The 16,807-nt window shown below is 40.4% G+C and overlaps 1 protein-coding gene across 1 annotated transcript in view; it reads right to left on the reverse strand.

The window, feature by feature from the left end:
* Positions 1-834: 834 nt before the first annotated feature.
* csmd2 (CUB and Sushi multiple domains 2) overlaps positions 835-16,807 on the reverse strand; it is a 281,630-nt gene continuing 265,657 nt past the window's right edge. The window contains 11 exon segments of the mRNA XM_034236672.1: positions 835-6,055; positions 6,621-6,798; positions 7,384-7,516; positions 9,762-9,849; positions 10,494-10,606; positions 11,144-11,305; positions 11,664-11,726; positions 13,013-13,192; positions 13,438-13,549; positions 14,215-14,288; positions 16,483-16,656. Coding sequence (XP_034092563.1) covers positions 6,639-6,798; positions 7,384-7,516; positions 9,762-9,849; positions 10,494-10,606; positions 11,144-11,305; positions 11,664-11,726; positions 13,013-13,192; positions 13,438-13,549; positions 14,215-14,288; positions 16,483-16,656 — 1,259 coding nt within the window. The 3' untranslated portion in view covers positions 835-6,055; positions 6,621-6,638.

The following is a 16,807-nucleotide window of genomic DNA, read 5'->3' on the forward strand; positions in this document are numbered from 1 at the left end:
TAGAGTGAAGAATAAAACCATTAAGGTATTAGTTAGTAGTTACATCACACTCATTATTTACTTATAGCCTGATGCTCTGGTCGAGTCTCTCAGTCAACATGCACAATACCAAGACCCTGAAAATGGGGCAGCTAATTCGCACTCAGCCCTCATTAAATCTATCATTTATAATTGTGACATGACAGAATGTCTTTAGTGATGAAGGTGAATGGGATAGACCCAATACATGTGACCTGACCCCCCAACCCAATATTGTTTGATGACAAATGTTGTCACAGCTACTGCATAGGAACTTCCTGTTTACATAGCTGTGGCTCTTGAAACAAGCTAATTGGTAAATAACTTTACCCACAAACCTACTAATGGATTTACAATTAACTAGTACAACCCAATCCTGCTGAAATGGTGACACTGTAAACCATGTCAACACACTGAATGTGATATCCATCCTTTTATATTACTTGTGCAAAGAAACTGTCAACGGGTAAATAATAAATCCTTGAGCTTGGTAGGAATGTTATTGAACAAAATCCGTTGATACCCAGAGGGAACATCTCGTGATTTCAAACATAAACACACTTATACTTGCACAAATGGATGCACTGCTCTACCAGGGAAAATAATATACTTCAACATACCAAGTGGAAGCAGATACCTTGGCCCACATTAAATAAGATCATCTGCGCTGGGTTGTATGCGATGCCGTTGCCTATAACTCTCAGAGGGTAATTGTACATGATTCGCTGATGGGTTCCAGGCTTGAGGCAATAAAGCATGCATTCAATAAATACTCAGACGTGAAGTAGGTTTTATATTTTATTCCAAAACCTTCAAAATAAGTTTCAAGTTCAAGAAAGTAGAATAAGCTTAGACACAATGCAAAGCATCATATACAGACGGATAAAATACATTTTATATATTGCAGACAAGCCATGGTGGGTCTTACATATGTACAGTATGTATGTAAACTTTTATGTACAATCTTTTTTACATATACAAAAAGCCTTGTTTCTATTTTTCTTTGTATATATTTATATATATATATTTATATATAGAGATTTTTCTTATACTCCCCACTAGCATTTGTACTACAATAATGAAAAAGAAAAACATTTACATATATGTCAATCCATTTTTTTTTTTTATATTACAAATGTATTTCCATAAAAATATATCTCTGTACAAAAAAAGTTTTTTATTCGTTAACATATTCTCTTTTCTTAGAGACACTTTTGCTCTTTAGTTGCTCTCCGTAGTGACACTCAGTCTGCTTAAGTCCATGTTTGTCCATTTCTTTACAGGTAACCCTTTTGGTGTACCGCAAGACATAGACGCGGAGTCTCTGCCTTTTACTGTTTTGTTGGCATTCAAGAGCCTTGTTGATCTCACCTAGGCGACAAAGGTGGTTGTTAGTTTTAATCTCAGAGACTAGTTGAGAGATGTGCTGGGCTGGCATGAATAGTGTTAGGGAAAAGAGGAAATAAACATGGACCTTGTTTTGAATTTTTACTGTGAGAAAAATACAGGAATTTAAAGTCTCCAGTAATAAAAAGTAGCTTTCTGTAAATATGTTTGCGATATTATACTCTAGATAAATTGGACACTCTGTTTTATTTCCAAGGATGAAACACTGTGAAAAAGCAGATTTTCTTGCAAGGAGAGAAGATGCTGTGGGATTTGCAGATATTGAAAACAGTATAGTGAGATAAATTCTGAAGAGAAATGAAATATACATTCAGTAGTTTTCCAGTAAGTCCCAGATCTGACCACCAACCACAAGTCGACTGCTCTATCCATTTATAGAATACAAATCAGCTAAGTTCCCAAACTTTTCAAAACAAATCTCTTTACCCTCTCCCCAATGCTCGCTTCCTCTAGACACTGAAATGGAATGGGAGCTAAACAGCAGGTGGATGTGGCTTTTCTGTAGCCGTCACCACACTGCGATGACAATGGAAGATGGGAGATGACAAATGATGGCTGATGCAGAATCACTGTCACTGCATGACCGATGGATTGCTTGATTTTTTAATACACTTTTTTATACTGGTACACTGTGGCCTGTGCTGAAGAGTTTGAGCACTAGCTGCAGAAAGAAGTAGGAAGCTTTCAGTCTGTGAGAATACTCAGTGAACTCGAGGGGAACTGAAAGACCATCGCTGCTTTTTTTTCATTATAGAGGAGATGGTGAGCAGGAGAGAACTCAGAGCTGTCTCTGGCTGATAACGGAATATGAACCTTGGATGATCAGAGATTCTGTCTTAAAATATGCAAAGAGAGAACCAGGAAGTAGCCGGCCAGTATCAAAAAAGAGTTTCTTCAAACTCTTATAGCACAGCTCCATCCGGAGCTCACTGATCTTCATTTTCATAAAACGGCATCGCACTTTCTTTGAGAACTTTCTGGACTAACTCCGATGGGTTAGAAAGAAAGTATTTCTAAAAATGTAGCGCCCATTAAGTGAAAACTCCCAATTCTGCAGAATACAATTTTGAAATAGCCTTGTTGCCCATTAAAAACCTTTCTAAAGAGTGAAACCAAATGAAGCTGAATGGAATAATTTATCTTCATTTAGTAAATCGGCCTAATTTGGCTGGATTTGAATAATATTCTTTGGTAGAAAAGGTAACTCTCAAAAACACACAAAACAAAAGCACTCTTCCAAACATTTAGGCAAGCATGGAACATCCAAGACATGAACCATTACACACTGAAACACAGTACTAATGAGCTCATTGCTCTTTTAGGAAAAGCAAAAGAGGCAAAAATGGATTGTTCAGTTTCTTCTAACAAGCTCACCCAGTTTTCTTTGTAGGTATGTGACTGTGTGTGGGAGTTACATAGGTTGATATGAAACAAGGACTTAACAATGAGGAGTTCTAATTTCAATGTCTGACATAAAGTTCCTATCATCTTACCATGGGGTCATACCAAGGCACTGAAATGAATGTAAAGTGCTCTGGCCTTTTCAAACAATTTCTGAATGTCTCATGACTCAGCCCTTTCTGGTTAACAACAATCATAGTCCTATGAGCTTATGCGTCTGTATTATGTCTGTCCAAATATAGCCATTTAGACAAGTTCCATCCAGGGAGCGGCGGGCATCATGTCCTATTGCACCAGCTAATCAGACTTTTTTTATTTAATACTCAACGGAGCTTAATAAAGTGTTGGTTGAAGTACGCTAAACGTTGCCCTGGGAGGGATGAATGGAGCGGAAACACCACTTCAGAGTGTCCTTAACTGAAAATAACGGAAATGTAATGGAGCTATCGACTCAGCTGAAATATTTGGAGCAACTTCAGAATAAAAACAAATGAAATGCACAATGCAACAGCTGCATACAACGATGAGAACTGAGTTACAGTGTCTTCAAGATAATGTGAGCACAAGTGCTCCTCTTCCCGTGAAATCTCCAGGGTAATTCAATCGTTTCCTTTTCCCTCAATTCACGACCAGAGCAGGCAAGGGGCAATATTCTATCTGTACTGTCGAGATAAGCGAGAGCTTTAAAAGTCATCAAATTGTAAAAGCAATTACCGACTCACGGTGAAACTAATTGAAGGAACAATACAGTGATTGGTTTCAAAAGCCTGGATTTCTGAGGGAAATTATGTACTGTAGGTGACTTTAAAGACTCTATTGGTATAGAGGTTTTGTTTTGACTGTGTAAGCCACTTCGCATTTACATCATTTACCCCAAAGACATCCATGCAAAATGAAACAGTTCTCCTTATTTCTAACACAAATTAGATACAAAGTACATGGCAAATCAAAGAAATGTTGAATTTATAATTTTCAAACATTACATAATCCACTGTCCTGTTAGCAGTAATGGTAAGGTGCATTTTAGGATTTGATATGGGTTTGACAATGAAGCAAGGCTAATGAAAGCAAATTGCATGTAATGGGTCAATTTGCTGCCGAGAAATTTGAGCACCATTCACCCCTGCTCAGGATACACAGAAATGGAGATAGTAAGTGGCACATAGCTGGGAGCAGAGTGTTGGAAATCCAGTGGGTGTCTTCCCACCACTAATACACATTTTAGACACATTATAAGGGGTCACAAAAGCATAAATGTTTCTCTGAATTTCATTCGCCAGCAGAGGTACAGTCCTGTTGTTAGAGCTGAAGCCAGTTCCCTCTTGTGTCACACTTTCAAAACAATACTTAGGGTATATCACTCCTCAGTTGTCACAGATTTGAGGAGTGTTAGCATAAGAGGCATAAACACTTGTTTTTCCTTTCACATAAACCAATTTAATGCATGGGAGTAATTAGTATGCCAGCAACTCCCCTGCTCTCACAGCTCCGAGGAAGCCTTCTGGAACATTTCCATGATGAGCCGAGACAGAACAGGGCAACTTCACTGCTTTTCACAAAGATGGAGCTGTCAGAAGTTAACTTGGAGGAAAAGACCTGAATGTTATCCAGAGGGAACACATCACTGACTCATCCATTCTTCAGACCCAAGCGCCTTCACTTGTACACTTTCAGGGAGTGCAAACGTGGCCGTACTTTGATCTTTGTTTTCCTAAGGACAGGTTTAGGGAGCTCACACTGCAAACCGATCTCTAGAAAATACAGAACGTACCACCTTCAAGCTGCAGAAACATCCGGGATTAAAAAGGAAGGCAAAAGAGGAGAATTTGACATCATACTTTGAGCATTTACAAAAAAATGAAGTTCCATGTGTTGCTCTGTAACTTGTTTGGTGCAACAGACTTGTTCTAATGTTTGTGAAAATGAAAGGGAAAGATCACAGCGGTTGTCCATAAAAGTTTATACATCCACATTAATTAACCTAATTGCAGTTGCCATGTTTACTTAACAGGAAGCGACAGTGGCACGAAATTGGCATACAATTCTTCTGTAAATAAAATGTGGGAGTTTTGCCTCTTAACGTCTGATTTAGGTGCATTAGTTAGCGAGGAGGATTTGTCTTTATCCATGTCTTGTTCCCAGTCACCCAAAGACACACATGTAAAGTGACTGCACATGAATGAAGAGAACGTGGGTGAAAGTTTGGAGAGAGACACTGCCTTCAGTTTCTTAGAGGATCTATGTCAGCTTTTGCTCTGAGTATCCTTATGTTTTTTAGTTGTCCAAAACATCCATGTATATTGATAATCCTAAACCCAATCCTCAGATTCTTTCAAAAAGAAAAGACAATAAATATGGAAAATTGTTAGTACAATTATCTGTCGTGTTAACGGGAATCTTTGGGGCCAGAACAGACATATTTTGGGGAGATTGAAGATGCAGCCACTAGGAATGTGTGCAGAAACGAGCACACATATGCACAGCGACTCTCCACAACCTCACAGGTGCTTTTTCAGCAGCCTTTGCTACCTCTTAACCCCTGCTCTGGACACAGCTGCCTCTGCAAGCAGAATGTCATCACTGCTTCAAAAAAAGTCTAGTCTAGCTCAAAAAGTAGCGATGGCATGTGTGTGTCCAACATGGCCTTCAACACTTACTGAATTCTTAATTATCAGCCATAGACTTGAGGATGAAACATTTCAACCGCCTCTAGCAGACAGCTGGGGTAAATCAGGGCTCCCAATTACTCATCACAGAAAGCAAGCAGCATAAAAGGAGAGGAAAGCAAAGCAAATGGAAAACAGAACTGAAGCAGTCCAGACTGTCTCTCTTCGTCTCACACAGGCCGACACGGTGCGGTCCGCCTAACAGTTAACTTGCACAGAGTTCTCTGTTAGCTACAGGGTTTAGGCGGAGGGCGGTGAGAAAAGTCATCACAGCTTTGCTTCCAGCGTTTCTCCGGCCGGCTGAAGCTTTTTCCTCGAAAAATGGAAATTGATCAAGAAACCATGTAAAGTTACAAAAAGCATTTTGTCGTTGGCAATTGTTACAGTCGTTGTCTTCACATGGTTTCTTTTTTCTCTCGTCGTAAGAGCCTTTGCCACTGGAGATGTTTCTTGAATGTATTTCAGCGGATAAAAATATTCTTTGTCTTTCCCTCTGCTCGAGGAACTATGGATGTCCTCTTCTGGCAGGCAGGCGAAGATGTGGTGCACGTTTCCTCCCCTAACTGAATCATGGATGAATGCATGGATGTAAGGTATGAAGGGTTAAAAGGGTGTGAGGGGAAAAGGGCAAGGGTAGGAGAATGGAAGAGAAGGAATAAAGGATTGAAAATAAAAGAAACACAGTAAAGCAAAAAAGAAAGATGGATAAAGGGAGAAAAAAAGGTAAGGTAACCAAAAGAAAGGAGATGAATATGAGGGAGATCACAGAGAAAAAAGAAGACACAGGCATTCATGTTATTTCTCACCAGTGTTGAAAACTAAATAAAACAATACATATTCTTGCTTTTTTAATAAAGTATAAATCAATAAAACAGATTTCATTTATATGAGAGATGCAGATCAAAGGAGCGGCAGCAGTAAAAAATAAATCAAATGTTCTATCCTATTCTGGAGGGACGGTGTAAAAGTTTTAGTAACGGCTGGATTCTGAGAATCTGTATAGCTTTTGATGCCTTAGATTTGTAATTTGCCCCGAGGTGGTAACTTCATCTACTTTCAGAGAAATGTGGACCTTGAAGCTCTAAGTCCTTACTTTATGAATAAGGCCATGTGACCTTTGCTGCTCACCTCTGGAGGAAGCGGTTGCTATACAGCTGTGCACACTGTGCTGACGGTGAACTCTGTCTCGCTGGCCAGGATGTCCGTGGGCTGGATGTTGCGGTCGTACATCGGGTTCTCGAACGTAGCTCGTCCATTAGTGTTCTCATGGCCCACGTAACCATTGAAGGGGACTTTGGGTCTTCTTCTGCATCATACAGATCAATATAATAAACAATCAGTTCACATAGAAGTGGGAAATTCAACATGTCAAGTATAAATCATACATATATATCTAAATATACTGTGTGTAATCAATATGATATATTATAGACTATGGCTGCAACTAATGATCACTAGTGAAATAAAGTCTATAAAATGGTATCATCTTCAAATCTTTTTTTTTGTCTGACCCATATCAAAAACTACAAAAGACTAAAATAATTTTTTTTTAAATGTCATCCATATTGAATCAAGTGCTTCAGTATGGATTTGGCTATACTGAATTGCTGCCTGTGTCACTGTTATGAACCCTTTTGTTTTCTAGGCCGTGAGAAGTCTTTTCTCCATAATGTATGCCTCAGCAGATACAAACATCGATTTTCAACTGATGTATTTTTAAGCCTGAATGCAAAAGAGAAATCAAGCAAGAATCTTATCAGAAAACAGCGTGCTTTCCAGAGGCAAATTAAAACTTGACTTAAGATGCTTCCTTGTAAACACAAAATAAACCAAGGAAATGTTGTAAGCAGGTGGCGAGTGATGTTAACCATGGCAACAGTGTGAAGCGTACCTGTGTTTGTAGAGGTACAGAGCGAAGCCTGCAATGATCATGGCTATAAAAGGCACTAGGATGGCTGCCGCCACTGAGCTGCTGTTGGACGCAAAGTTGTATCCTGTGTTGTCTCCGCTGGGATCTGAACTCTCTGCAAGAAAAGAGATAAGACATGGAGCGCTTCAATTAGCATCACTTCAGTACAATACCATATCAGCAGTAGACAATATAATTAAATCCCATAAATAACACAATTAACAAAACAATATGAAAAGTATCCTCGTTGCCTTCTGCCAAGAACTTGAGATAAGCCCTTAAGGAAAATTAAACTGAAACAGTAACATAATAAAATAAAAATAAATATATCTATAATGCTGCCAGGAAGGCTCCACCTATGGTCCAATAGACTAAGCAGGAATAGTCCAATAGACTAAGCAGGAATAAAACAACCCTTTTTTTTTTTCATTTACCCCCTGGGAACGTCAAATTCCATCATCCTAAAAATGACTCTTAATTACTGACATCACATGCCGACAGCCATTTAGGCATTTCAAATTAATTCTCTAATTTATGTGTGTGTGTGTGTGTGTGTGTGTGTGTGTGTGTGTGTGTGTGTGTGTGTGTGTGTGTGTGTGTGTGTGTGTGTGTGTGTGTGTTACAGCAACAGTGGAGGAGTGACAGCCCACCTGTTTGCCACAGAATGCCAAAAAAGCTCAGATAAAGGACGAGTGACAAACAAGAAGGAATTCAATTAGGGGGTTCTGTGATGTTTGCCAATCAACTCCCCGCTGTAGAGCACAAGCCCACAAACAGACACTCTCACGCAAGAAAACACACGCAATGTTACACCGCCAACCAAAAAAAGAAAGATAGGACATCTTGACAAATTGAAAATAATTATTTCCAATACATCCAACCCAGCCACCATGCACTGTATTCCCATACACACTTAAACACACATACACATGACTGTCCTGGCACCAGGCCCAGTCCTCTGTATTAATAAAGAGCTGTTTGCTCAGTGTGCAGGGGCGGGGGGGGGGGGGCGGAGGCGATGGGTTTTGCACCTGCTGTTCAAGCACCTCTCTCATTATGGCAGTATTCAATATGCTCACACAACTTTCACCAATCACAAACACACTTAATCTGTGTGTAACACCAATTCCACTGGTCAATTCCATCCCAATATGATTTATTTTTGCGCGTGCACTTCTTATCACATCTTAAACTGCACTGTAACTTTTATCCATGTATTTTTTCTTTTAATGTTTATTAATATGTTTATCTTTTCTTTTTAATGACTGATTTTAAATGCCATTTTCTTAATGTCTTTCGTTTTTTGTAAAGCACTTTGAATTGCCTTGTGTTGAAAGGTGCTATATAAATAAACTTGCCTTATCTTCAGTTTGCTTTACATACAATATGGAGTCAGTCTAATCCGGCATGAGTTTTAAATGATGTGCAATTAATATGTTTTCTATGCAAAAACAAACCATGGATCTGGATCGTAACAGTGGTTGGGAGCAGTCTACTAACGTTGTGAGGTGGCAAACATCAAATACATAGAATAAAAAGGAACGCATCCATCTGTTTCCAACACTTATCTTTAAAAAAGTTCACTAAATAAAAATGCCTGGCAACATATTTAGAACTTTACATATATCTTTTTATTTTCATGTTGCCTCATTGAGTTAGCTCAGAAGAGTAGGGAGTGAGCTTTTGCTATAGCAAGGGCATCAAACTAACGTTAATAAAAGGACATGACACATAACTCCAACAGCATGCAGAACTATTGAGTCGGGGTCTAAGCAGTGGCTCTATACACACACTGTAGCGAGGAGGATAATATGGGTTGGATTTATAGGTCACAAACATGAAGTGAATATTTGTTTGGCAGCAGTCTTTTGAAAACATTTTCTATATCTACAGTAAGACAGCATATCAGAGGGCTCTGAAGGGAACTAAAGAATGACACACAGCAATTAAAGGATTCACTATATACAATCTGCAAGATGTGGCGTTACTTGATTTGGCAAAAACTCCCACGTCGATGATGCACTAGCCACAAACTCCAAGAGAAAACTTTTCTGTAGCTGTGTCATGTGGGTGAAGTGTGTTAGGAAATCATTGTCTGACAATTTATCAGGTGTTTGAACTGTTTTTGTATCGCGATGAATGCTGAGCTTAAAGCCACACTGGCCACAAGTGTTTTCACATCTACGAAGGTACATATGTTATAAAAGCACTTGCAGCAGGGCATTCAGATGCCATGCAGAGTTTAAGTGAAAGATTACAGTGATATACATCTGTAAAGGAAAAAACATGGACCTACAGTGGTCCCCAAAGAGAACGTTCGGTCACAGATGTTTCTATATCCAAGTGGACGGCTCACTCACCGAGTCTCTGGAGACCAAATTGGCCAAAGCCTTTTCCTCTGACAAATCCCTGGTACACAAAGGAGTTGGATGAAGAGATGTCGGACACCTAGGGAGAGAGGAATGGAAGACAGTCACTTTATGTGTCACATGCTGGCTTTACAAAGGAGAGTATCATTAAAGTGTCAGCAGCTGGTGCACGCAGAAATGAAATATCATGTCAAAGGAGCTGAGAGGTGCTCTTATGGCTGACATGTTATATGACGTTCTGCTCAAGAGCGCAAACAAAAACACACTCAGTGCTGGTGTGCTACTCGCACACCAGCATTTTACACAAAAGGAGTATTCCTCTCTGCGCAGCATGCTAGTACATAAACACTCGAGTCCTGTGAGGCTTGTGAAACATGCGCATAAAAACCTACACAGTGGGACACACACATTTACTATGACCTGCTTTTTTAATTATATCCGAAGTGGGTGTGCATTAGAGGTGGCTGTGGTGGGGGGATAACGGAGGGGAAGAGGAGTGGAGGGGGTCTGTCGAGTCCTGATTACCAGGCAATGATTTAACTGACATTTTAATTAAAGAGAAAACTCTTGGTGGGCCCTCCATCTCCTCAGAGTGACAAGGTTAGTGTGTATGTGTGCTCGTGCATATTTCACAATAAAAGGTGTGTGTGTTTGTGTGATGTGACATCTCTGCCGTTACATAGAGAGGTGCTGTTTTGAACCCGACCCTGGACTTGCACTTACATGTCCGTCGAGGGCCCAGTTGTCGATTTTAAACTTGTTGACAAAGATTTCCACAGGGCCTCTGATCTGGTGGACCTGCAGCAGCAGCTGAGACTCCTCCTTCTTAAACGTACCTACAAGAAGAAATGGTTAACAGTTATTTTGCAGCAAAAACCACAAATACACAAACTCAAAAGGATTATCGGACAAATCTACAAACGTACAGGGATTTAAACTAAATCTGATACATCCTCTGATCACGGCATCACCTTTCCTTATCATGTTGTGTTTCCACTAGCAGCCATTTTTAGTTATCTATGACAACAATCTTGATGCAGTCTTAAAGAAAACTCCTGTAGCAATATAAGCATCTAAATGCCATCCCAGAGGGGTAACATCTGAATACAAATGAGGGTTTGCACTCAATGAACTATGGAGAGTAAATATAAAAATAATAAAATATGACCTATTCCTCTTGTTTATTAGCTGGCTTACCGATGTGATTTATGTTTCTGGACAAGAATGAGGCGATTCTATCGATAATAGTATCTGGGAAATTTGAAGGTGAATAATCGATTATTATTCGCCAGAGCTGCCGAATAATCGATTTTGATCATGGTCAGTTTCTGGCAACCCTACTTGACAGTGATTTCTGCTTTTGGAGTACCAACCAGACAGTTTGAGTTCCACTCCGCTGTGGTCGATGAGCGTCCCGTTAACCCGGTTGCTGAAGGGCTCAAAGGCAGTGATGCTGAGCATAGCTGGCTGCTTCTTCCCCAGGTACTCATAGGAGCCCCTCCAGAGAGAGTTCTTAGCGAAAACCCCAACAGGGACTAAAAGAGACAACAGGTGGAGATGGAGGTGGCAAAGAAAATGATATTTTAGCGAACAAAAAAGTCCTTGGTGCCAGGTGACTTCAGTGGTTTGTTTACCTTTAGGCTTAACAGAGTCAGTGAACAAAGATAATAGGGTAAGTTAGCACTGGTTTAGAGTGAATCCTAACACTTACTGTAATTTAAATCAAAGTATAGAAAAAATGAACTAGTTTTGATGATCATCCCCCATCTACTTAACAGAAGTCAAATCTACAACAGTGTCCCACAAAGTAACAAAGACAAACTAATTATAGACACAATTTGAAACAAATAAAAGTTCAAGCTTGTGAAAAAAGGTTTGAAGCTTAAGTCTTACCTGGTAACTTTGAGGGTGGGTCCTGCACTGTCACTGGGCTGTTACCACTTGAGCGATTATCAGCTGAAGAGCACAACAAAACAGAGTTAACTCAAAAACGTATTAACAAGTTTATCCTGAAAGATAGACATTTTTTCTTTTTAGCAGCCCTATGATAATTGAGGTGGGAGGATGTCACTATCAGCACTTTCTGTCCGGCTCCATGACTAATAACGATGCGGTGGACAGAGTGAGGCCTGCCTGCGACAGGACTTGACTGGAGCATCAAAGAGCAGCCCGGGTGGTCCTTGTGGGGCTTCGTCTGAGGCAGAGGCACAGTTTCACAGCTTCGAGGGGAAGCACTTTAATAATGCCTTACTGCTCACACGGGGCCACAGGACTGCACCGCAGTAGTAAACAGACACCCACGCAGACAAACACAGCGAAGAGGGTTTTCATGCAACTACAAACAAAGACAGGTATACTGATGGTGGTTTATGAGCATAAACATCACCTTGGATGAATGCAAACAGACACAAACACCATCCCTCTGTTGTGTACTTTATCACCTGCCACTCTTTTGAGCTTCCCCTCCATCACTACACCCATAGGCGCTGTTAAAATCCTGCATGCGGTAAGGCCAGTTCACTTTCTTTCCTTCAGTCTTAAGGGCACTGTCTTCAAAAAGACCCATCACCCTCTATATTTCAGCAACGGCTCGACACAGGATCCATCGTATGGAAGCCCCCCTTGAGTACGTCTTTCTCTTTAAGCTATAACCTCGATAATTGTGGGTCGATGACTATTTTTTTCCTATATGTATTTAGGCTAATGCTTGGGGGTGTCTTAATGGCAGTCTATTTGTCTGCGAGATCTTGTTAACGATGCCTCGCCATTTATAGGAGGTACTTCTGCTAACCTAATCAATGGGATGCATTGGCCTAATCAGGTTCTTCACCCTTGTTAATGTTTCAAAGTGTGTGTCTGAGTCTGTGTGTATGTGTGTGTGCAATTCCATGCTCTGCCATTTTGTGATAGATGGGCCATCCTGCCCTGGCATGTGTCTGAGAATAAGCAAGTGTTAACACAGCTATTTATCAACATTAGCTCAATCCCCAATTTCCCACCATGAGTCACCGCTGAAGTCTGCACAGTACGGACCCAAGTGGTTTCGATGGAGACTGCTAATGGACACGGCACAATACAAATGTGGGATGAAGTGTTTATTACATCTGTGTGGGACAGTCTGTCGTCTTATAAGGTCCTGTGAATGTATCTATGATTGCTTTGTGTAGAAATTGGTGCATGTGTTTGCATATTTAATATCATCTCCCTGTTTCCTTAGGGATGTAATGTATACATGTGTATACCTTCACAGAGAGGCTGTTTCCCTGTCCAGCTCCCATCGGACCTGCAGGTCCTATGCTCTGATCCTCCGGCCAAGTAGAAACCCGGCTGACATGTATAGATCAGCGTGTAGCCAAGGGACGGCAGCTCGATGGCTCTCACATCAGACTGGCTCGACATCTCCGGCTGGCTGCAGTGGTGGGCTGCAGAAAAGAAGGGAGAGAAGGATTAAAGGGACAGAAGAAGAAGAAGAGATCAAGGAACAGGTTGGGACAAGCAGATGAAAGGTAGAGGGATAAGAGGAGCAACAGATAAGAAAGAAAAAGAGAAAGTGAAATGAAAAGTGGAGGTTTCATGTCAAGGACAGATATATGGGAAATGAAAGGCCTTATAATTATAGTTATGCAAACTCATGTTTTTTTTAAATATAGGCAGACTGTGTACTTACCAATGCACTCTGGTTGATAACCACTCCAAGTGAGGATGGGCAGACAAGTGCGAGAGATGGAGCCCTGCAGTAAGTAGCCCTTTCTGCAGCTGAAGAACAGAATGCTGCCGATCTGGAAGAGGACACACGTGAGCATGTGAAACCAGACCAGGAACAGAACAAGTGTATTATGCATAACAGCAAGAGGATTGTACAGAAAGAAGAGGCAGTGTATTTGATTAGTGAAATACATTTTTGGGGGGTTTGCTAGTCCAAACATTTGATAAGAATATGTTATTACCATTTTATATTCATATATGTGGTATGATTTGCTTTTTCTCTGTGTCATGTTAGTTTTTAGTTGTGGACTTTTGATTAAAAAACTAAACATTTCAACAAATTGTTATATTTTAAATGTCGTACATTAACAATGGACTCTTGGTTAATTTTCAATAAGATTTAGCAGATTTACTATAATGAATACAAGTTGCTGCCATACATCTGTACACGATAAAAGGACATCCAAGTCATTCTGATCTGCCACTGACTGTGTCACAGTTTGAATATGAAAATTAAAAAGATAGTTTTCTCCTAGCAGTGATACTGAGCTAGCCCTTTATTCAACATTAAGGTCCACAATGTGGCAAATAAAAGGTACAGAATAAAATACAAATATATAAACAAAAAGTTCATTATTTTTAAAAGTAGCAAATGAATGTTCATGCTTATATAAAAATCTCATAATGATTTTTCTGTTCAATACATGTATTCAATTCGGTATGAACACATTGTTCATACCTGGTAGCCTTGAGAGTTGTTCTGATTTCCAAAGAGAGGCGAGCCGGGGTCTCCACAGGTAGTGTGAGTGGGATCTGGAACACACAAACAGCAATTCTGATGTAACTCAAATCAAAGGAAGAAGTATTTGCTTTACACAATGCATCCACTACAAACACATATATAGCTGAATTAGCTAAGTACAGCATGGGAATTGTTCGTTTCACACACTGTATCTGTATGAAATACTGAGTGTAGCAGTGAAGGACAACCATGCACTCATACACATGCATTCGTTCTTAGTAAACACTCACATAGATAATTCCTAGAAAGTATTTTATTGAACTGAACACTTTATCCGCGCTCAGACCAGCCAATAGCACAATGCTAAACTGTCAGCCGTTATCAGACCAAACAAATGTTGGGCCTGAATGTTTTATTTACTGCAGCCTACAGTGGGTAAGATACCGGCAATAGGCCAGGGAGAAAATTACCTTTCCTTCCGTGAGTTCAATGTTAAACTAACTCAAGAAGGAATGGAACGTTTGTCACTTACAAGAGGATTGTTTTAGCCATTGTATAATCTAAAGGTGGAACAAAAAGCCACAAGAGACCTTACGAGTACTTTTATAGCAACTAAAAGTGTTGTAAGATTCATATTATCTTAAATTGATTACATAACCACTACATCTTAGTTGACCTCTCACATGACAGGCACTATGGTGAAAGGCTAAACACACCATAATTAACTTATGTTAAATGTTCTGAGGTCAAATGTTGTCATCAGCACACATTTTCCAAGACTTGAAATACCACAATGATCCAAAGGGCTGAAACAACACTTCACTGGAAATGTGTTTCTGACTAGAGAGTGTGATTTCCTTGAGTGCTTCTTACTACAGCTTCCAAGTGTATAACTTGTAAGTCATCGGTAGTGCTCTTCTATTTTTAAGAAGGTTTATTGCTTGGGGGATGTTTACTGCAGCAGCAAAACAATATTTTGTGATGACAAAGGCAAAATAAAGTTTGATACTGCCAGTTACATAAAGATGTTTTGAAAGTTCTGCTTACATATAAGTCACAAAAGGTGGCACAATTGTCCTCATGCATGGGTCACAAGTGCAGCGTTGGCCTCAATAATTGACCTCACATTACAAATGAGCGAATTTGGTAAAATGTGCTCCTGGTGCAGTCTTGCAATGCCAGAACTACAGTTTCTCCACAATATGTCTACATCCAAGAGTATTCTGAAACAGGTGGAGTAAACCTTCTCTGTTGGGTTAATTCATTACACAGATCAGAATGGGAAAGAACAGAATCGATATAGCGTGTTAGCTGGTTTAAATGGCTTTTGTATGCATTAGTACTTGATTGTGAAAGGCAATCAGGACAACAAGGGAGAACATAAGGAGGCAGAACACAAGCCAGCCAATGAGAGGCTTCTCTCTTATATAAAAGTAAAGGCATATATTGCTTTATGTTCTGTGCTTTGGTTATAGAACAAGGCCCCAGGCCATGCACACTGTTGCCAACAACCACCGTAGCCCTGCCTGTTAGTCATGACTTTGATTTGTACATCAAAGTGCTGTGTTCCATCATTAACAACATGTCAGACCACACCTTAAAGGAGCACCATCATGCTCATGTTCAGGTTCATGTGTGTATTTATTTAGTGTCTCTACTGTGACATGTCTGCATGCTTTAATGTTCAGAAAGCTCTTTATTTTTCTCATTGTGCCTGTGCTGCGGCACCTCTTTTCACCCTCTGTCTGAAACCAGAGCCCAGTCTGCTCTGATTGGTTAGCTGGCTTGCTCTGTTGTGATTGGTCAATGTCTTAGTGTGTTGGAGCAATAGCCAATAGAAGCGCAAGTGTCATTATGTCACGCAAGTAAACAAAGGAGTCCAATCGAAGGGATTTCAGGCAGGCAAAGGTTAAAATCCCAACGTTCCCTACAGGGGGGAGTTTCTCTCTTGTAGGGAACTTTGGGATTTTAACCTTTGCAGACCATTTACATGTACAAAGGAAAACCCCCAAAAAGCACAATAGGACCTCTTATAATAAAAAAAAACAACAAGTAGGAGGCTGTAGCTGAGTGCGTTAGTGCACTGATCTTTAGGTCAGGCGGGCACAGGTTCAATCCCCACTGCAGTCAGCATACCGTTGTGTCCCTGGGCAAGACACTTCACCCCAAGTTGCTCCTGTGGCGATGTCCACAGAGTGCATCTAAGTCACTTTGGATAAAAGTGTCTAACAAGTGACATGTTATGGTAATGGTAAAGTAGCTTACCTATGCAAGAGGGTTGTGTGCCACTCCAGGTGCCGTCATACTGACAATATCTTCTGGTGGAGCCCACAAGGACGAGGGGAGGGGAGCAGGCGAAGGAGACAGAGGAGAGGTAGGTGAATCCTCGGTCCTCCCTCTTCCCTTCGGCTGGCATCCCCGGGTCGCCACAGAACACAGCTGCAAAGATAAAGAAGGAGGGAACATGGGAAATGAGAGAGGACCTAGTAACCATGTTGCTTTTAAATCCAATATCTTCCAAGGGGTTGAAATGTCACACATAGGACATGCATTATGGACATGCTTGGGTAAAGGACAAGCCAAAGACACA

This window comes from Gymnodraco acuticeps, unplaced genomic scaffold (assembly GCF_902827175.1).
Source record: "Gymnodraco acuticeps unplaced genomic scaffold, fGymAcu1.1, whole genome shotgun sequence".
NCBI lineage: Eukaryota > Metazoa > Chordata > Actinopteri > Perciformes > Bathydraconidae > Gymnodraco > Gymnodraco acuticeps.